This window comes from Mobula hypostoma, unplaced genomic scaffold, assembly GCF_963921235.1.
Source record: "Mobula hypostoma unplaced genomic scaffold, sMobHyp1.1 scaffold_66, whole genome shotgun sequence".
In the NCBI taxonomy this organism is placed as follows: domain Eukaryota; kingdom Metazoa; phylum Chordata; class Chondrichthyes; order Myliobatiformes; family Myliobatidae; genus Mobula; species Mobula hypostoma.
This window is the reverse complement of record NW_026948201.1, coordinates 280,111-302,343: the sequence shown is the minus strand read 5'-3', so window position 1 is coordinate 302,343 and position 22,233 is coordinate 280,111. Positions and strand designations below refer to the sequence as shown.

General features: G+C 49.5%; 1 protein-coding gene across 1 annotated transcript in view; it reads right to left on the bottom strand.

The window, feature by feature from the left end:
• Positions 1 to 483: 483 nt before the first annotated feature.
• LOC134341803 (sarcoplasmic/endoplasmic reticulum calcium ATPase 2-like) overlaps positions 484 to 22,233 on the bottom strand; it is a 117,232-nt gene continuing 95,482 nt past the window's right edge. The window contains exons 19-20 of the mRNA XM_063039736.1: positions 11,081 to 11,198; positions 484 to 2,062 (exon numbers count right to left, since the gene is read on the bottom strand). Of these exons, the coding sequence (XP_062895806.1) occupies positions 1,799 to 2,062; positions 11,081 to 11,198 (382 nt within the window). The 3' untranslated portion in view covers positions 484 to 1,798. The remainder of the gene's footprint in view (positions 2,063 to 11,080; positions 11,199 to 22,233) is intronic.

Here is a 22,233-nt window from a genome sequence, read left to right as displayed (position 1 = left end):
GGGGGAGGCCGTGAGGGGGAACCAGAGGGAGTGAGGAGGCCGTGAAGGGGAACCAGAGGGAGTGAGGAGGCCGTGAGGGAGGGGGAGGCTGCGAGGGGGAACCGGAGGGAGTGAGGAGACCGTGAGGGAGGGGGAGGCTGCGAGGGAGAACCGGAGGGAGTGAGGAGGCCGTGAGGGAGGGGGAGGCTGCGAGGGAGAACCTGAGGGAGAGAGGGGGAGGCCGTGAGGGGGGAACCAGAGGGAGTGAGGAGGCCGTGAAGGGGAACCAGAGGGAGTGAGGAGGCCGTGAGGGAGGGGGAGACCGCAAGGTAGAACCAGAGGGAGTGAGGAGGCCGCGAGGGAGGGGGAACCGGAGGGAGTGAGGAGGCCGCGAGGGAGGGGGAACCGGAGGGAGTGAGGAGGCCGTGAGGGGGAACCGGAGGGAGTGAGGAGGCCGTGAGGGAGGGGGAGGCTGCGAGGGGGAACCGGAGGGAGTGAGGAGGCCGTGAGGGAGAGAGGGGGAGGCTGTGAGGGGGAACCAGAGGGAGTGAGGAGGCCGTGAGGGAGGGGGAGACCGCAAGGTAGAACCGGAGGGAGTGAGGAGGCCGTGAGGGAGGGGGAACCGGAGGGAGTGAGGAGGCCATGAGGGAGGGGGAGGCTGCGAGGTAGAACCGGAGGGAGTGAGGAGGCCGTGAGGGGGAACCGGAGGGAGTGAGGAGGCCGTGAGGGAGGGGGAGGCTGCGAGGGGGAACCGGAGGGAGTGAGGAGGCTGTGAGGGAGGGGGAGGCTGGGAGGGGGAGAGGAAACCGAGGGAATGGGAAGCAGAGAGTGGGAACCAGGAGGGAGCAGGGGAACGAGGCTAATTCCAACCCCCCTCTCTCAAACCCAGGGGTGAATGGATTGGGGGGGTTATACTTCCTGCCTCAGCTTTCTGAGGGCTCCTCTCCGATGCCCATCCCCGTTTTGTGTGAGGGAGAGGCACGAGAGAATGTACTGAGTACAGCATGGCCTGGGAGCAGGACGACTGGCCCACAGTTAATGACACTGAATTGTTATCGTGTGTGTGTGTGCGTCTGTCCCTGTGTGTCTGTGTCCCTGTGTGTCTGTGTCTCTGTGTCCCTGTGTGTCTGTGTCCCTGTGTGTCTGTGTCTCTGTGTCCCTGTGTGTCTGTGTGTGTGTGCGTCTGTCCCTGTGTGTCTGTGTCCCTGTGCGTCTGTCCCTGTGTGTCTGTGTGTCTGTGCGTCTGTCCCTGTGTGTCTGTCTCTGTGTGTCTGTGCGTCTGTCCCTGTGTGTCTGTGTCCCTGTGCGTCTGTCCCTGTGTGTCTGTCTCTGTGTGTCTGTGCGTCTGTCCCTGTGTGTCTGTGTCCCTGTGTGTCTGTCCCTGTGCGTCTGTCCCTGTGTGTCTGTCTCTGTGTGTCTGTGTCTCTGTGTGTGTGTGCGTCTGTCTCTGTGTGTGTGTGCGTCTGTCCCTGTGCGTCTGTCTCTGTGTGTCTGTGTCTCTGTGTGTCTGTGTCCCTGTGCGTCTGTCTCTGTGTGTCTGTGTCTCTGTGCGTCTGTCCCTGTGTGTCTGTCCCTGTGTGTCTGTGTCCCTGTGTCCCTGTGCGTCTGTCTCTGTGTGTCTGTCCCTGTGTGTCTGTGTCCCTGTGTCCCTGTGCGTCTGTCTCTGTGTGTCTGTGTCCCTGTGCGTCTGTGGACAACCCCTTTACCCTTCAGAGACGGCTGGAAGTGATGGACTGCTCCCTCCTCCCTGGGTAGGGGCTGTCGGAGGTCTCCGAGAGTCTCCCTCCCTCCCTCTCGCTCTCTCCCCTGCCCCCCGGCCTCAGGACCACAGGGTGTTGGCGATGTTGGTGTCCACGCTATACAGCCAGAGAACTAAGGGCACAGCCACCAGCAGGAAGCCCCAGGAGACGCCCTCCAGCCAGGACAGCAGGCACAGCTTGGAGCCCCCAGCACCGCCCGCGGGCACCTCCTGGGCCTGGCGCGCGGCCAGCTTCAGCGTCTCGTCCAGCAGGATGACCGGCAGGCTCAGTTTCAGCACCACGGCCCACTGGACCGGCCGCAGCGGCCGGGTCTGGAAGATGAGCTGTGGGAGAGGGAGACGGAGAGAGTCAACGAGGGAGGGGGGAACGGGGGAGCGGATACGGGGAGAGGGGGAACGCAGGGGGAGGGGGAATGAGGGAGAGGGAGAAGGGGAGCAAGGCAGGGGAGAGGGGGAGCAAGGGAACGAGGGGGGAAATGAGGCAGGGGAAAGGGGGAACGCAGGGGGAGGGGGGAATGAGGGAGAGGGGGAGGGATCAAGGGAGGGGGAGGGAATGAGGGAGAGGGGGAGCAAGGGAACGAGGGGGGAAACGAGGCAGGGGAAAGGGGGAACGCAGGGGGAGGGGGGAATGAGGGAGAGGGGGGAGGGATCAAGGGAGGGGGAGGGACTGAGGGAGAGGGGGAGCAAGGGAACGAGGGGGGAAACGAGGCAGGGGAGGGGGGAATGAGGGAGAGGGGGGAGGGATCAAGGGAGGGGGAGGGAGAGGGGGAGCAAGGGAACGAGGGGGGAAACGAGGCAGGGGAAAGGGGGAATGCGGGAGGGGAGGGGGGAACGAGGGAGAGGAGGAACGAGGCAAAGGGGAGGGGATGAGGGGGGAAGAAGGGAGAGGGAGCGAGGGGGAACAGGGGAGGGGGGAATGAGGGAGGGGAGGGAGAAAAAGGGAACGAGGGTGAGGGAGAGGGATCGAGGGAGAGGGGAAACGAGGTGGGGAGAGGGGGAGAGAATGAGAGGGGAAACGAGGCGGGGAGAGGGGAAACGAGGGAGAGGGGAGAGGGACGAGAGAGGCGTGACGAGGGAGGGGGGAAACGAGGTGCAGGGAATGAGGGAGAGGCGGGAACAAGGGAGGGGGAACGAGGGAGAGGAACGAGGAGGAGGGAATGAGGGGGGAACGAGGGAGAGTGGGGGAATGAGGGAGAGGGTCGGGGACGAGGGAGAGGGGAAACAAGGCAAGGGAGAGGGGGAACGAGGGAGGGGGAGAGGGGGAACGAGGGAGAGGGGGAGGGTCGGGGGAACGAGGGGGAGGGGGAGAGGGGAAATGGAGGGGGAGGGGGAAATGGAGGGGGAGAGGAGGAACGAGGGAGGGGAGAGGGGGAGGGAATGAGGGAGAAGGTTGGGGGAAACGGGGGAGGGAATGAGAGAGAGGGGAAACGAGGGAGGGGGAGGGAGAGAGGGAACGAGGGGGAGGGAGAGGGAATGAGGGAAAGGGGAATGAGGGAGGGGGAACGAGGGAAAGGGGAGAGAATGAGGGGAGGGGGAGGGAATGAGGGGGGAACGAGGGAGAGTGGGGGAACGAGGGAGAGGGTCGGGGGATGAGGGAGAGGGGAAACAAGGCAAGGGAGAGGGGGAACGAGGGAGGGGGAGAGGGGAAATGGAGGGGGAGAGGAGGAACAGGAGAGGGGGAGAGAATGAGGGAAGGGGAAACGGGGAGGGAATGAGAGGGGGGAAACGGGGGAGGGAATGAGAGAGGAGAAACGAGGGAGGGGGAGGGAGAGGGGGAACGAGGGAAAGGGGAGAGAATGAGGGGAGGGTGAGGGAATGAGGGGGAACGAGGGAGGGGAGAAGGGGAATGAGGGAGGGGAGAAGGGGAACGAGGGAGGGGGAAATGAGGGAGGGGAAACGAGGGAGAGGGGGAAACGAGGGAGAGGGGAGGGGGGAACGAGGGAGAGGGGAGGGGAAACAAGGGAGAGGGGAGGGGAAACAAGGGAGAGGGGAGGGGAAACAAGGGAGAGGGGAGGGGAAACAAGGGAGAGGGGAGGGGAAACAAGGGAGAGGGGAGGGGAAACAAGGGAGAGGGGAGGGGAAACAAGGGAGAGGGGAGAGGGTGAACGAGGAGGAGGGGGAACAAGGGAGAGGAGAGAGGAAAAGAACACAGGAGAAAACGGAAGGGGGGGTAGGAGGGGGGAACGGTGGGGAGCGAGGGAGGGGGGAACAGGGGAGAGGACGGAGGGAATGAGGGAGAGGGGAGAGGGTGAACGAGGAGGAGGGGAGAGGGAAAGAACACAGGAGAAAACGGAAGGAGGGGAAGGGGTAGGGGAGGGGAAGAGGAGGGGTGGTCTGAGTCAGAGTGGTCGGGCTTTGGCTCATTCGGGGTTCTGCGTGGTAAGTGGGTAAGTGGAGTTCATTTCCTGGGGAACAGCGATCACATCCGCAGGGTGAGTGCTTTGCTCTGGGTGTCGGATGTGGGGGTCCCGGGCGATCTCCCAGTCTCCCGGATGGCCACGCCTGCGCCTGGTGTACGAGATGCAGCTCCTGAGAGGAGAGACCGTGCGAGGGATCTGGAGCTGCGGCTCGGTGACCTACCGCTTATCAGGGGGAGTGAGCAGGAGGGAGAGCGGGGCTACAGGGAGTTAGTCCCCCCGAAATCTGCAGGAGTTAGACGGGTGGGTGACAGTCAGGGAAGGGAAAGAGCTCAGATAGTAGAGAGCACCCCGTGGCCATCCCCCTGAGTAACCGTTATCTCGTTTTGGATTCTGTTGAGGGGGGGTGACCTGACAGAGGACGACCACGGCGATCGGGTCTCTGATACTGAGCCTGGTTCCGTGGTGCAAAAGGAAGAGAAGATGATGAGGAATGCAGTATTCACAGGGGATCCCATAGCGAGGGGAACGGACAGGAGGTTCTGTCAGCCCGATAGAGATACCCGCATGGTTGTGTGGTCTCCCACGGGATGTCTCGGATCGGGTGCAGAGTATTCTGAAGGGAGAGGGTGAACAGCCAGAAGTCTCGGTACACGTTGGTACCAGTGACAGAGGTGGGAAAAGGGAGGAGGCCCTGGAGAGAGAATTCGGGGAGTTGGGTAGGAACTGGAGAAGCAGGACCTCCAGGGTGGTGATCTCAGGATTGCCGCCTGTGCCACGTGCTAGCGAGCGTGAGAATAGTGTGATCAGGCATGTTAATGCGCGTCTCAGAGTCTGCAGTAGGGGGCAGGGCTTCGGGTTCCTCTTCTAGGGGAGGTACGACCCAGAAACCATAGAAAAACTACAGCACAGAAACAGGCCTTTGGGCCCTTCTTGGCTGTGCCGAACCATTTTCTGCCTAGTCCCACTGACCTGCACACGGACCATATCCCTCCATACACCTCCCATCCATGTATCTGTCCAATTTATTCTTAAATGTTACAAAAGAACCCGCATTTACCACCTCGTCTGGCAGCTCATTCCATACTCCCACCACTCTCGTGTGTGAAGAAGCCCCCCCTAATGTTCCCTTTAAACTTTGCCCCCCTCACCCTTAACCCATGTCCTCTGGTTTTTTTCTCCCCTTGCCTCAGTGGAAAAAGCCTGCTTGCATTCACTCTATCAATACCCATCATAATTTTATATACCTCTATCAAATCTCCCCTCATTCTTCTACGCTCCAGGGAATAAAGTCCTAACCTATTCAACCTTTCTCTGTAACTGAGTTTCTCAAGTCCCGGCAACATCCTTGTAAACCTTCTCTGCATTCTTTCAACCTTATTTATATCCTTCCTGTAATTTGGTGACCAAAACTGAACACAATACTCCAGATTCGGCCTCACCAATGCCTTATACAACCTCATCATAACATTCCAGCTCTTATACGCAATACTTCCATTAATAAAGGCCAATGTACCAAAAGCTCTCTTTACGACCCTATCTACCTGTGACTACACTTTTAGGGAATTTTTTATCTGTATTCCCAGATCCCTCTGTTCTACTGCACTCCTCAGTGCCTTACCATTAACCCTGTATGTTCTACCTTGGTTTGTCCTTCCAAAGTGCAATACCTCACACTTGTCTGTATTAAACTCCATCTGCCATTTTTCCAGCTGGTCCAAATCCCTCTGCAAGCTCTGAAAACCTTCCTCACTGTCCACTACACCTCCAATCTTTGTATCATCAGCAAATCTGCTGATCCAGTTTACCACATTATCATCCAGATCATTGACATAGATGACCTGTACAAAAAAGGACGGGTTACGCCTGAACCCAAAGGGGTCCAACATCCTAGCAGGCAGGTTTAATAGAGCTGTTAGAGAAGTTTTAAACTAATTTGGCAGGGGGGGTAAAAACCAGAAGGGGAAAACAGAAATAAATCAAAGATAGTGTGCAACAGAGATGATAGGAAGGACAGGCAGGAGATGAGGCATAATCACAGCCAGTGGGATGAGTTACAGGGCCATGCAGGTGTGCTACAGTTAAAACAGAAAGCAACAAATACTAGACTGAAAGTGTTATATTTGAATGCACGCAGCATAAGGAATTAAATGGACGATCTTGAAAGTCAGCTACAGACTGGCAAATATGACGTTGTGGCCATCTCTGAAACTTGGCTAAAGGATAGCTGCCATTGGGAGCTGAACGTCCAAGGATACACGGTGTATCGGAAAGATAGGTTAGTAGGCAGAGGGGGTGGTGTGGCCCCGTGTATAAAAGATATTAAATCAGTAGAAAGGGATGACAAAGGATTGGAAGGTGTAGAGTCTTTATGGGTTGAGTTAAGAAATGACAAGTGTAAAGGACCCTAATGGCAGTTTATACAGGCCTCCAAATAACAGCCAGGATGTGGATTACAAATGACAGCGGGAGATGGAAAAGGCGTGTCAGAAAGGCAAAGTCATGATAATCGCTGGGGATTTTAACATGAAAGTGGATTGGGAAAACCTCAAGAGAGAGAGTTTGTAGAATGTCTAAGGGATGGCTTTTCAGAATAGCTTGTTGTTGAGTCCACTAGGGGATCGGCTGTACTGGATTGGGTGTTGTGCAATGATCCGGAGGTGATAAGGGAGCTTAAGGTTAAGGAACCCTTAGGGAACAGTGATCACAATATGATCGAGTTCACTTTGAAACTTGAGAGGGAAAAAATAAAATCCAATGTGTCGGTATTTCAGTATGATAGAGGAAATTACAATTGCATGAGAGGGGAACTGGCCAAAGTTGACTGGAAAGGGACAGTAGCGGGAAGGACAGCAGAGCAGAAATGGCTGGAGTTTCTGCAAAAAATGAGGGAAGTGCGAGACAGATATATTAGACAATAGGTGCAGGAGGAGGCCATTCGGCCCTTCGAGCCAGCACCGCCATTCACTGTGATCACGGCTGATCATCCACAATCAGTATCCAGTTCCTGCCTTATCCCCATAACCTTTGATTCCACTATCTTTAAGAGCTCTATCCATCTCGTTCTTGAAAGCATCCAGAGACTTGTCCTCCACTGCCTTCTGGGGCAGAGCATTCCATATATCCACCACTCTCTGGGTGAAAAAGTTTTACCTCAACTCCGTTCTGAATGGCCAACCCCTTATTCTTAAATTGTGGCCTCTGGTTCTGGACTCATCCATCAGCGGGAACATGCTTCCTGCCTCCAGCGTGACCAATCCCTTAATAATCTTATTATGTTTCAATAAGATCCCCTCTCAGCCTTCTACATTCCAGAGTATACAAGCCCAGTCGCTCCAATCTTTAGATATATGACAGTCCCGCCATCCCGGGAATTAACCTTGTGAACCTACACTGCACTCCCTCAATAGCAAGAATGTCCTTCCTCAAATTTGGAGACCAAAACTGCACACAGTACTCCAGGTGTGGTCTCACCAGGGCCCTGTACAGCTGCAGAAGGACCTCTTTGCTCCTATAGTCAATTCCCCTTGTTATGAAGGCCAGCATGCCATTAGCTTTCTTCACTGCCTGCTGTACCTGCATGCTTGCTTTCAGTAACTGATGTACAAGATCACCTAGATCTCGTTGTGCTTCCCCTTTTCCTAACTTGACTCCATTTAGATAATAATCTGCCTTCCCGTTCTTACCACCAACGTGGATACCCTCACATTTATCCACATTAAACTGCATCTGCCCACTCACCCAGCCTGTCCAAGTCACCCTGCATTCTCATAACATCCTCCTCACATTTCACACTGCCACCCAGCTTTGTGTCATCAGCAAATTTGCTGATGTTACTTTTAATTCCCTCATCTAAATCATTAATATATATTGTAAACGGCTGCGGTCCCAGCACTGAACCCTGCGGTACCCCACTGGTCACCGCCCGCCATTCCGAAAGGGACCCGTTAATCGCTACTCTGTTTTCTGTCAGCCAGCCAATTTTCAATCCATGTCAGTACTCTGCCCCCAATACCATGTGCCCTAATTTTGCCCACTAATCTCCTATGTGGGACTTTATGAAAGGCTTTCTGAAAGTCCAGGTACACTACATCCATTGGCTCTCCCTTGTCCATTTTCATAGTTACATCCTCAAAAAATTCCAGAAGATTAAGCACGATTTCCCCTTTGTAAATCCATGCCCTCGGACCAATCCTGTTACTACTGTCCAGGAGTGTCGTAATTTCATCTTTTATAATTGACGCCAGCATCTTTCCCACCACCGACGTCAGGCTAACCGGTCTATAATTCCCTGTTTTCTCTCTTCCTCCCTTCTTGAAGAGAGGGACAACATTAGCCACCCTCCAATCCACAGGAACTGATCCTGGATCTAGAGAACATTGGAAAATGATTACCAATGGGTCCACGATTTCTAAAGCCACCTCCTTAAGTACCCTGGGATGCAGACCATCAGGTCCCGGGGACTTATCAGCCTTCAGACCCAACACCATTTCCTGCCTAATATAAATTTCCTTCAGTTCATCCATTACCCTAGGTCCTTTGGCCACTATTACATCTGGGAGATTGTTTGTGTCTTCCCTAGTGAAGACAGATCCAAAGTACCTGTTCAACTCGTCTGCCATTTCCTTGTTCCCCAGAATAAATTCACCCGCTTCCGTCTTCAAGGGCCCAATTTTGGTCTTAACTATTTTTTTCCTTTTCACATACCTAAAGAAGCTTTTACTATCCTCCTTTATATTTTTGGCTAGTTTACCTTCGTACCTTATTCCAAATAAGAAGAAATTTTCGAATGGAAGGAGGACACTACCACGACTGACAAGTGAAGTCAGAGCCAAAGTAAAAGCAAAAGAGAGGGCATACAAGGAAGTCAAAGCCAGTGGCAAGATAGAGGATTGGGAAGCTTTTAAAAACTTGCAGAAGGAAACTAAGAAGGTCATTAGTAAGGAAAAGATAGGAAGCTGGCGACTAATATCAAAGAAGATACTAAAAGCTTTTTTAAGTATATAAAGGGTAAAAGAGAGTTCAGGGTAGATTTAGGACCAATAGAAAATGACACTGGAGATATTGTAATGACAGATGCAGAGAAGGCAGAGGAACTGAATGTGTATTTTGCATCAGACTTCACAGTGTAAGACATCTGCAGTATAATGGACATTCGAGAGTGTCAGGGAAGTTTGTGCAGTGAAAATTACGACTGAGAAGGTGCTCAGGAAGCTTAATGGTCTGAGGGTGGATAAATCTCCTGGACCAGATGGAATGCACCCTTGGGTTCGGAAGGAAGTAGCTGGAGAGATTGCGGAGGCATTAACGATGATCTTTCAAGAATCGATAGATTCTGGCATTGTACCGGGTGAGTGGAAAATTGCAAATGTTACTCCGCTACTTAAGAAGTGGGAGGCACCAGAAAGGAAACTATAGACCTGTTAGCCTGACATCAGTGGTTGGGAAGTTGTTGGAATCGATTGTTAGGGATGAGATTACGGAGTACCTGGAGGCACATGACAAGATAGAGCCAAAGCCAGCATGGTTTCCTGAAAGGAAAATCCTGCCTGACTAACCTACTGCAATTTTCTGGGGAAATTACAAGCAGAGTAGACAAAAGAGATGCAGTAGATGTGGTGTACTTGGATTTTCAGAAGGCCTTTGACAAGGTGCCGCATATGGGGCTGCTTAGCAAGATAAGAGCCCATGGAATTACAGGGAAGTTACTGACATGGGTGGAGCATTGGCTGGTCGGCAGAAAACAGAAAGTGGGAATAAAGGGATCCTATTCCAGCTGGCTGCCGGTTACCAGTGGAGTTCCACAGGGGTCGGTGTTGGGACCACTGCTTTTTACGATGTATGTCAATGGTTTGGACTATGGGATTAATGGATTTGTGGCTAAATTTGCAGATGATACAAAGATAGGTGGAGGAGCGGGTAGTGTTGAGGAAACAGAGAGCCTGTAGAGAGACTTGGATAGTTTAGGGGAATGGGCAAAGAAGTGGCAAATGAAATACAATGTTGGAAAGCGTATGGTCCTGCACTTTGGTGGAAGAAATAAACAGGCAGACTATTATTTAGATGGGGAGAGAATTCAAAATGCAGAGATGCAAAGGGACTTGGGAGTCCTTGTGCAGGAAACCCTAAAGATTAACTTCCAGGATGAGTCGGTGGAGAAGAAGGCGAATGCAATGTTGGCATTCATTTCTGGAGGTATAGAATATAAGAGCAGGGATGTGATGTTGAGGCTCTATAAGGCACTCGTGAGACCACACTTGGAGTATTGTGTGCAGTTTTGGGCTCCTTATTTTGGAAAGGATATACTGACACTGGAGAGGGTTCAAAGAAGATTCACAAGAATGATTCCAGGAATGAGAGGGTTACCGTATGAGGAATGTCTGTCAGCTCTCGGGCTGTATCCCTGGAGTTCAGGAGAATGAGGGGGGTTCTCATGGAAACATTCTGAATGTTAACAGGCCTGAACAGATTAGACATAGCAAGGTTATTTCCAGTGGTAGGGGAGTCTAGGACAAGAGGGCAAGACTTCAGGATTGAAGGACATCCATTTAGAACAGAGATGCGGAGAAATTACTTTAGTCAGATGGTGGTAAATCTATGGAATTTTTTGCCACGGGAGGCAGCGGAGGCCAAGTCATTGGGTGTATTTAAGGCAGAGACAGATAGGTTCTTGATTAGCCAGGGGATCAAAGGATATGGGGTGAAGGCAGGGGAGTGGGGTAGACTGGAAGAATTGGATCAGCCCATGATTAAATGGCGGGGCAGACTTGATGGGCCAAATGGCCGACTTCTGCTCCTATATCTTATGGTCTTATGGTCTAAGGGGAGAAAGGGGGGGGAGGGGAGGGGGATGGGGAAGAGGGGCTGGGGAGGGGGGATGGAGAAAAATCAGGGAGTGAGGAAATGAGGGAGAGAGAGCATCCGTGAGCGGGGAAATTGGGAGAGAGAGGGACGGAGACAAGTCGGGGCGAGAGGTCACACTCACCGGGAGGGGGTCGACGTAGAGAATGAGGAAGTGCAGAGCCATGGAGAGACAGATGGCGCCCAGCAGCCAGACGTTCACCCAGGGAGGCATCTTCAACAGCGACTGGTTCTCTGAGAGGCTGTGTGGAGGGAAAAAGGCAGAGGGGAGGAGGGTCCGAGAGCGAAGGGGGAGGGAGAGACAGAGAGGGGTGTGGGAAGAGGGCGCGAGGGGGGGTGGGAGAGCGCGTGAGGGGGGTGGGAGAGCGCGCGAGGGGGATCGGGGGGGACGAGGGGCGCGGTCGAAGGGGGGATGGCGGTTTGGAGGAGGAGGAAGGTGTTTTGGAAAGGAGGTGTAGTGGGGTTAGAGGGTGGAAGGAGAGTTGGACAGAGGGCGGGAAGAGACAACACTGTCAGAGCATGGAATGGCACAGGCCCCCTCGTCCCACCATCCCTGTGCTGGAACGCCATGCTGAATTCAACTAAATCCCATCCGCCGACACAACGTTCCTCTCCCTCCTTCCCCTGAACAGCTGCGTGTCACCCGAACAGTCTCTCAAACCCCCCCCTCCCCGAATCAGAATCAGGTTTATCGTCACCGGCACGCGTCATGAAACTTGTTAACTCAGCCCCAGCAGCAGTTCAATGCAATACATCATCCAGAAGAGAACAAAATAAAATATAGTAATAAATAAATCAAACAATTGCAAAGCTACTACGTCGGCTCAGGCCTAGGGGGCCGGCGTCAGGCACGATGACGGATTCTCCCTCATCAGCGTGTTCAGTTCATCTACACCAGCCACACCGCTGTCTTCTGGGAGTGTGTTGACCATAGGCTTGGGAGGGCGCCCAGGGTTCATCCTTCCGTGTTTGGGCTCCCATATGATGACTAGGCTGGCAGGTAGACAATAGAGAATAGGTGCAGGAGTAGGCCATTCGGCCCCTTCGAGCCAGCACCACCATTCATTGTGATCACGGCTGATCACCCACAATCAGTATCCAGTTCCTGCCTTATCCCCATAACCTTTGATTCCACTATCTTTAAGAGCTCTATCCATCTCTTTCTTGAAAACATCCAGCGACTTGGCCTCCACAGCCTTCTGGGGCAGAGCATTCCACATATCCAACACTCTCTGGGTGAAAAAGTTTTTCCTCAACTCCGTTCTAAATGGCCGACCCCTTATTCTTAAACTGTGGCCTCTGGTTCTGGACTCACCCATCAGCGGGAACATGCTTCCTGCCTGCAGCGTGTCCAATCCCTTAATAATCTTATATGTTTCAATAAGATCCCCTCTCAGCCTTCTAAATTCCAGAGTATACAAGCCCAGTCGCTCCAATCTTTCGACATATGACAGTCCCGCCATCCCAGGAATTAACCTGGTGAACCTACGCTGCACTCCCTCAATAGCAAGAATGTCCTTCCTCAAATTTGGAGACCAAAACTGCACACAGTACTCCAGGTGTGGTCTCACCAGGGCCCTGTACAGCTGCAGAAGGACCTCTTCGCTCCTATAGTCAATCCCCCTTGTTATGAAGGCCAGCACGCCATTAGCTTTCTTCACTGCCTGCTGTACCTGCATGCTTGCTTTCAGTGACTGATGTACAAGATCACCTAGATCTCGTTGTGCTTCCCCTTTTCCTAACTTGACTCCATTTAGATAATAATCTGCCTTCCCGTTCTTACCACCAAAGTGGATAACCTGACATTTATCCACATTAAACTGCATCTGCCATGCATCTGCCCACTCACCCAGCCTGTCCAAGTCACCCTGCATTCTCATGACATCCTCCTCACATTTCACACTGCCTCCCAGCTCGGGGTGGCGTAGACAGGCCCCGCTAGTTGCCGTCTTCTCGCCTCGATTTTCGTGGTGAGCATCGGTAGGTCATTATAGAGCTCAACGTTCGTCATGTGCTGTTGCCAATTCACGACAAGAGCCATTCGGAGCATTCGTGTACAGCAACCATCTCGAGACTTGCGCATCGTCTTGGTGAGTGGCCACGTCTCGCATCCGTACGTGAGAATGGACTCTATGACTGCCATGAAAATCCTCTTTTTAAGCCCTCTGGTCAGGTTCGACTTCCAGATTTCCGTCATGTCGATCATAGCCCTCCACGCCAGCGCCTTCCGTATCTTTATGTCCTTCTCCGAACTCATCATTCTTGACCTGAGGTACTTGTAGTCAAAGACTTTCTCAATGGTATCGTTCTCTACGGTCTTGAGAGTACCTTCGCCTGAGAGTTCCTGCTCTCTGACCAGATGGAGGAAACCCAGCAGCCACTGACAAAAGTGGAAATTGAGTGCAATAAAGTTGGACTTCACCTAAACGCCAAAAAGACGGAGTACATGGTGTTTAACTGCGACGAATTACAAAACAGTCTGTCAAATACTTGGGCATCATTATGCCAAAAGATCTGGCAAAACTATCAGAATGCAATTATCAGCCTATATATAAAAAAATTAAGGAAGATATAACAAGATGGAACCTAATTTCTTTTCTTGGTCTCAGTTCAAGGATTGAATCTATTAAAATGAATATACTGCCCAGACTACTACATCTCTTTCAGACCCTACCGATAGAGATTAACCAAAATCAATTCAATGAATGGAACAAGATGCTATCAAGATATACATGGCAAGGTAAAAGGCCTAGGGTTCGTCTCAAAACCTTGCAATTAGCCAAGGAAAAGGGGGATGGGGCCTACCTTCTCTTAGAGATTATTATTTTACAGCACAGTTGAGAGCCGTGATATGCTGGTACAACCCATCATATGACACTCAATGGAAAAACATTGAGGGGAGGATACTTTCCATCCCCATACAGGCAATTTTGGCTGTTAACAAAGTTACATAAATAATATTGACAACCCGTGGGTGAAATGGACTCTTAAAATATGGAAAACTATTATAAAAGAATATAAACTAGGGAGAGACATTGCAATTCTTGAATGGTGTGCCTATGACGCCGATTTTATGCCGAATAAACTGGATGCTAGATTTAAGGACTTGACAGCTAAAGGAATAACAACTATTTGCAATATAATGAAAGAAGGAACACTGTTCAGATTTGAAATGCTCTAAGACGAACACTTATTAGAAAAACAAGACTTTTATCGGTATTTACAGATGTGACATTACGTTAATAGGAGGGTTAAAAATGTAACCAAGGCAAGTACATGTCTGATAGAGCTATTTAGAATAGCGTATAATTCAGACAACGGTAGTAGAATAATTTCAAGCGTATATAAGGGTTTGTCAAATCTTAAAACACTTTTGACTTCATACATTAAAACAAAAAGGGAGAAGGAAGGAGGGATAATAATATCTGAGGAAGAATGGACAATAATATGGAGGTATCAATGTAAGTGTACCTGTTCACAGAAATGGAGGGAGTTCGGGTGGAAAAATGTGATATTTTATTACACCCTCTCAGAAATCCCATTGTAATAGTAACTCCCCTGTTTGCTGGAGAAATTGTGGAAATCAAAATGCAAACCGTTATCATATCTTCTGGGAATGCCCTGTTATCAAAGACTATTGGAGTGGATACATAATGCCCTACAAGACATCTTTAAATGTGAAATTCCCTTAGAAAGTAAGACCATATATTTTGGGTATAGACCTCAAGTATGGTTGAAAAGAGATACATATTTAATGAATATACTGCTGGCGTCTGGTAAAAAGACCCTAACCAGGAAATGGTTATCACAGGAGAACTTTAAATGTATGGATGGAAATTACAATGGACATTTACAAAATGGAGAAGATAACACCATCTGTTAATCATAAGTTGGAACAATTTGATTCATACTGGGAAAAATGGTTTAAATACATAACACCTCGTAGGCCTGATTTTATTCTCACAAGTCAATGTAAAAAAAAAAGATCACTCCCTACTTTATACGAAGTTTTCTTCTTTCGATTGTTCTTTCTTTCCTATAACAAGTAACAATTACAGCACGGAAACAGGCCATCTCGGCCCTTCTAGTCCGTGCCGAACTCTTACTCTCACCTAGTCCCACTGACCTGCACTCAGCCCATAACCCTCCATTCCTTTCCTGTCCATATATCTATCCAATTTAACTTCAAACGACAACATCAAACCTGCGTCAACCACTTCTGCTGGAAGCTCGTTCCATACCATAGAACCATAGAAACTACAGCACAGAAACAGGCCCTTTGGCCCTTCTTGGCTGTGCCGAACCATTTTCTGCCTAGTCCCACTGACCTGCACACGGACCATATCCCTCCATACACCTCCCATCCATGTATCTGTCCAATTTATTCTTAAATGTTAAAAAAGAACCAGCATTTACCACCTCGTCTGGCAGCTCATTCCATACTCCCACCACTCTCTGTGTGAAGAAGCCCCCCCTAATGTTCCCTTTAAACTTTTCCCCCCTCACCCTTAACCCATGTCCTCAGGTTTTTTTCTCCCCTTGCCTCAGTGGAAAAAGCCTGCTTCCATTCACTCTATCTATACCCATCATAATTTTATATACCTCTATCAAATCTCCCCTCATTCTTCTACGCTCCAGGGAATAAAGTCCTAACCTATTCAACCTTTCTCTGTAACTGAGTTTCTCAAGTCCCGGCAACATCCTTGTAAACCTTCTCTGCACTCTTTCAACCTTATTTATATCCTTCCTGTAATTTGGTGACCAAAACTGAAAACAATACTCCAGATTCGGCCTCACCAATGCCTTATACAACCTCATCATAACATTCCAGCTCTTATACTCAATACTTCGATTAATAAAGGCCAATGTACCAAAAGCTCTCTTTACGACCCTATCTACTTGTGACGCCACTTTTAGGGAATTGTGTATCTGTATTCCCAGATCCCTCTGTTCCACTGCACTCCTCAGTGCCTTACCATTAACCCTGTATGTTCTACCTTGGTTTGTCCTTCCAACGTGCAATACCTCACACTTGTCAGTATTAAACTCCATCTGCCATTTTTCAGCCTATTTTTCCAGCTGGTCCAAGTCCCTCTGCAGGCTCTGAAAACCTTCCTCACTGTCTACTACACCAATCTTTGTATCATCAGCAAATTTGCTGATCCAATTTACCACATTATCATCCAGATCATTGATATAGATGACAAATAACAGTGGACCCAGCACTGATCCCTGTGGCACACCACTAGTCACAGGCCTCCACTCAGAGAAGCAATTCTCTACTACCACTCCCTGGCTTCTTCCATCGAGCCAATGTCTAATCCAATTTACCACCTCTCCATGTATACCTGGCGACTGAATTTTCCTAACTAACCTCCCATACGGGACCTTGTCAAAGGCCTTACTGAAGTCCATGTAGACAATATCCACTGCCTTCCCTTCATCCACTTTCCTGGTAACCTCCTCGGAAAACTCCAACAGATTGGTCAAACATGACCTACCACGCACAAAGCCATGTTGACTCTCCCTAATAAGCCCCTGTCTATCCAAATGCTTGTAGATTCTGTCTCTTAGTACTCCCTCCAATAACTTACCAACTACTGACGTTAAACTCACCGGCCTATAATTTCCTGGATTACTTTTCGATCCTTTTTTAAACAACGGAACAACATGAGCCACTCTCCAATCCTCCGGCACTTCACCCGTAGACAGCAACATTTTAAATATTTCTGCCAGGGCCCCCGCAATTTCAACACTAGTCTCCTTCAAGGTCCGAAGAAACACTCTGTCAGGTCCCGGGGATTTATCCACTTTAATTTTCCTCAAGACAGCAAGCACCTCCTCCTTTTCAATCTGTACAGTTTCCATCGTCTCACTACTTGATTCCCCCAATTCCATAGATTTCATGCCAGCTTCCTTAGTAAATACAGACGCAAAAAACTTATTTAAGATCTCCCCCATTTCCTTTGGTTCCGCACAAAGCCGACCACTCTGATCTTCAAGAGGACCAATTTTATCCCTTACAAACCTTTTGCTCTTAATATACCTGTAAAAGCTCTTTGGATTATCCTTCACTTTGACTGCCAAGGCAACCTCATGTCTTCTTTTTGCCCTCCTGATTTCTTTCTTAAGTATTTTCTTGCACTTCTTATACTCCTCAAGCACCTTATTTACTCCCTGCTTCCTATACATGTCATACAACTCCCTCTTCTTCTTTATCAGAGTTGCAATATCCCTTGAGAACCAAGGTTCCTTATTCCTATTCAATTTGCCTTTAATCCTGACAGGAACATACAAACTCTGCACTCTCAAAATTTCCCCTTTGAAGGCTTCCCACCTACCGATCACATCCTTGCCAGAGAACAACCTGTCCCAATCCACGCTTTTTAGATCCTTTCTCATTTCTTCAAATTTGGCCTTCTTCCAGTTCAGAACCTCAACCCTGGGACCAGATCTATCCTTGTCCATGATCAAATTGAAACTAATGGTGTTATGATCACTGGAACCAAAGTGCTCCCCTACACAGACTTCTGTCACTTGCCCTAATTCGTTTCCTAACAGGAGGTCCAATATTGCATCCCCTCTAGTTGGTCCCTCTATATACTGATTTAGAAAACTTTCCTGAACACATTTTACAAACTCTAAACCATCTAGACCCCTAACAGTATGGGAGTCCCAATCAATGTATGGAAAATTAAAATCCCCTACCACCACAACTTTATGTTTCCTACAGTTGCCTGCTATCTCTCTGCAGATTTGCTCTTCCAAGTCTCGTTGACTATTGGGTGGTCTGTAATACAATCCCACTAATGTGGCCATACCTTTCCTGTTTCTCAGCTCCACCCATAAGGACTCAGTAGACAAGCCTTCTAATCTGTCCTGCCTGAGCACTGCTGTAATATTTTCCCTAACAAGCAATGCCACTCCCCCACCTTTCATTCCTCTGCCTCGATCACATCTGAAACATCGGAACCCCGGAATATTAAGCTGCCAGTCCTGCCCCTCCTGTAGCCAAGTTTCACTAATTGCTACATCATAATTTCACGTGTCAATCCACACCCTCAACTCACCCGCCTTCCCCGCAATACTCCTAGCATTGAAATATATACACCTCGGAAGATTTTTACCACCACTCACAACCTTTCTATTAGCGGATTTGCTTAAACTTTCAACGTCATTTATTTTCACCCCAGCCACACTGTCAGCTCTGGCACTCTGGTTCCCATCCCCCTGCAAATCTAGTTTAAAGCCTCCCCAATAGCACTAACAAACCTCTCTGAAAGGATATTGGTCCCCCTGTAGTTCAAGTGTAACCCATCTCTCTTGTACAGGTCCCACCTGCCCCAGAAGAGGTCCCAATGATCCTGAAATCTGAAACCCTGCCTCCTACACCAGTTCCTCAGCCACTTGTTCCTCCTCCAGAGCATCCTATTCCTACCCTCACTGGCACATAGCACAGGTAGCAATCCTGAGATTACCACCCTCGAGGTCCTGCTTTTCAACTTCCTACCAAGCTCTCTATACTCCCTCTCCAGGACCTCCTCACTCTTCCTTGCTATGTCATTGGTACCGATGTGCACCAGGACATCTGGCTGATCACCTTCCCACTTCAGAATGTCATGCAATCGATCAGAGACATCCTTGACCCTGGCACCCGGGAGGCAACAAACCATCCTGAATTCTCTGTCACGACCACAGAACCTCCTATCTGTACCTCTAACTATGGAGTTCCCTATCACTACCGCTCTCCTCTTTTTCCCCCTCCCTTCTGCACTGCAGAGCCAGACTCAGTGCCAGAGATCCGGCTACTGCAGCTTGTCCCAGGTAAGTCACCCCCCCAACAGTATTCAATGCGGTATACTTGTTGTTGAGGGGAATGGCCACAGGGGAACCCTGCTCTGCCTGCCCTTTCCCCTTCCCTCGCCTGACAGTGACCCAATTTCCTGTCCTTTGCTCCTTTGGCGTAACTATCTCCCTGTAGCTACTATCTATAATCTCCTCATTCTCCCCAATGATCCGGAGGTCATCCAGCTCCTGCTCCAGTTCCGTAACGCGGTTTGTTAGGAGCTGCAGCTGGATGCACTTCTTACAGGTGTCATTGTCAGGGACAGCGGAGGGCTCCCTGACTTCCCACATCCTGCAAGAGGAGCATTCCAACATCCTGCCTGGCATTCTCACTGCACTAAACAATCTGAATAAAAAACTTACCAGAACCTACCCTGGCCTCTACTTGTTGAGCCAAAGCCGTCCCACTCTGACTCAGTCCACTCCGACGACGGCCGCTGTATATGGTGGTCTGCTTTTTAAACCTTGGCGCGCTACGTCACCACTCTCTGAGTAAAGAAGTTCCCCCTCATGTTACCCCTAAACTTTTGCCCTTTAACTCTCATGTCCTCTTGTTTGAATCTTCCCCACTCTCAATGGAAAAAGCCTATACACGTCAACTCTATCTATCCCCCCCCATAATTTTAAACACCTCTATCAAGTCCCCCCTCAACCTTCTACGCTCCAAAGAATAAAGACCCAACTTAGAAACATAGAAAATAGGTGCAGGAGTAGGCCATTCGGCCCTTCGAGCCTGCACCGCCATTTATTATGATCATGGCTGATCATCCAACTCAGAACCCCGCCCCAGCCTTCCCTCCATACCCCCTGACCCCCGTAGCCACAAGGGCCATATCTAACTCCCTCTTAAATATAGCCAATGAACTGGCCTCAACAGTTTCCTGTGGCAGAGAATTCCACAGATTCACCACTCTCTGTGTGAAGAAGTTTTTCCTCATCTCGGTCCTAAAAGGCTTCCCCTCTATCCTCAAACTGTGACCCCTCGTTCTGGACTTCCCCAACATCGGGAACAATCTTCCTGCATCTAGCCTGTCCAATCCCTTTAGGATCTTATACGTTTCAATCAGATCCCCCCTCAATCTTCTAAATTCCAACGAGTACAAGCCCAGTTCATCCAGTCTTTCTTCATATGAAAGTCCTGCCATCCCAGGAATCAATCTGGTGAACCTTCTTTGTACTCCCTCTATGGCAAGGATGTCTTTCCTCAGATTAGGGGAACAAAACTGCACACAATGCTCCAGGTGTGGTCTCACCAAGGCCTTGTACAACTGCAGTAGTACCTCCCTGCTCCTGTACTCGAATCCTCTTGCTATAAATGCCAGCATACCATTCGCCTTTTTCACCGCCTGCTGTACCTGCATGCCCACTTTCAATGACTGGTGTATAATGACACCCAGGTCTCGTTGCACCTCCCCTTTTCCTAATCGGCCACCATTCAGATAATAATCTGTTTTCCTATTTTTGCCACCAAAGTGGATAACTTCACATTTATCCACATTAAATTGCATCTGCCATGAATTTGCCCACTCACCCAACCTATCCAAGTCACCCTGCATCCTCTTAGCATCCTCCTCACAGCTAACACTGCCACCCAGCTTCGTGTCATCCGCAAACTTGGAGATGCTGCATTTAATTCGCAAATTAAAGGTTGTTCAACCTTTCTCTGTAACTTAGGCGATGAAACCCAGGTAACATTCTAGTAAATCTCCTCTGTACTCTCTCTATTTTGTTGACATCTTTCCTATAATTCGGTGACCAAAACTGTACACAATACTCCAAATTTGGCCTCACCAATGCCTTGTACAAGTTCAACATTACATCCCAACTCCTATACTCAATGCTCTGATTAATAAAGGTCAGCGTACCAAAAGCACACCTCTCCTTTCTATAAGTGTATAGCTCGGATAAATATTATGTGGAGATAATTGTGACAAATATGATTATATGATATATATGTACAGTACCTGAAATACATATTTTGGACATGTTTGTTTGATGATGAACTTCAATAAAAAATAAATTTTTAAAAAACCAAACGATTACAGTATACATATATTGAATAGATTAAAAATTGTGCAAAAAACAGAAGTAATATTTATTAGAAAAGTGTGGTAGTGTCCAAGGGTTCAATGTCCATTCAGGAATCGGATGGCAGAGGGGAAGAAGCTGTTCCTGAATCGCTGAGTGTGTGCCTTCAGGCTTCTGTACCTCCTACCTGATGGTATCAGTGAGAAAAGGGCATGGCCTGGGTGCTGGAGGTCCTTAATAATGGACGCTGCCTTTCTGAGACACCGCTCCCTGAAGATGTCCTGGGTACTTTGAAGGCTAGTACCCAAGATGGAGCTGACTAGATTTACGACCTTCTGTGCAGTAGCCCCTCCATACCAGACAGTGATGCAGACTGTCAGAATGCTCTCATGGTACAGCTATATAAGTTTTTGCGTGTTTTTGTTGACATACTAAATCTCTTCAAGCTCCTAATGGAGTATAGTCGCCTTCTTCCCTTCTTTATAACTGCATCGATATGTTGGGGCCAGGTGAGGTCCTCAGATATCTTGACACCCAGGAACTTGAAACTGCTCACTCTCTAGTGACCCCTCTATGAGGATTGGTATGTGTTCCCTCGTCTTACCCAGCCTCCATTGTATTGGCCTCCACCATCGACCCCTGTCAGCACATTCCAGACTCCCACCGGTGTAAAACAAAACTGCCACTCACATCTCCTTTGAACTTTCCCCTCTCACCTTAATCACAGGCCCTCTGGTATTAGGCATTTCTACCCCGGAGAGGTAAAGATACTGACTGCCTGCTCTATCTACGCCTCCCGTAATTTTATATACCTCTCCCCTCAGCTTCCACTGCTCGAGAGAAAATAACCCTCTGAGTTCCCTTCTCCCTATCCGTGTCCCTGTCCGAGTGTCGTTAATGTACCTGCCTCGGCCACTTCCTCTGGCAGCTCAGACCACAGACAGACAACCATCTGGGTGAAAAAACTGCCCCTAGGATCCTCTATTAAAAATCTATCCCCTCACCTTAAACCTGTGCCCTCTGGTTCTTGATTCCCTGACCCTGGGGGAAAAAGTCTGTGCACATTCACCCCATCGGTGCCCCTCGTGGTTTTACACACCTCTGTAAGGTCACCCCTACGCTCCAGGGAATAAAGTCCCAACCTGCCTGAACTCTCTCCGTAACTCAGTCCCTCGAGTCCCGACGACATCCTTGTAAATCTCCCTCTGCACTCTTCCCAGCTCGACGGCATTAACTACAATTCGCTTAACCTCATTCAGAGTCGTTGAATTCGACAGCAGAAACAGGCCCTTCTGTCCACCTAGTCTGTGCTGAATTCTTCCTCCGCCTGGTTTCATGGAGAGACCATAGCCCTCCATATCCTTCATAACCATGTACTTATCCAAATTTCTCCTAAATCCTCCA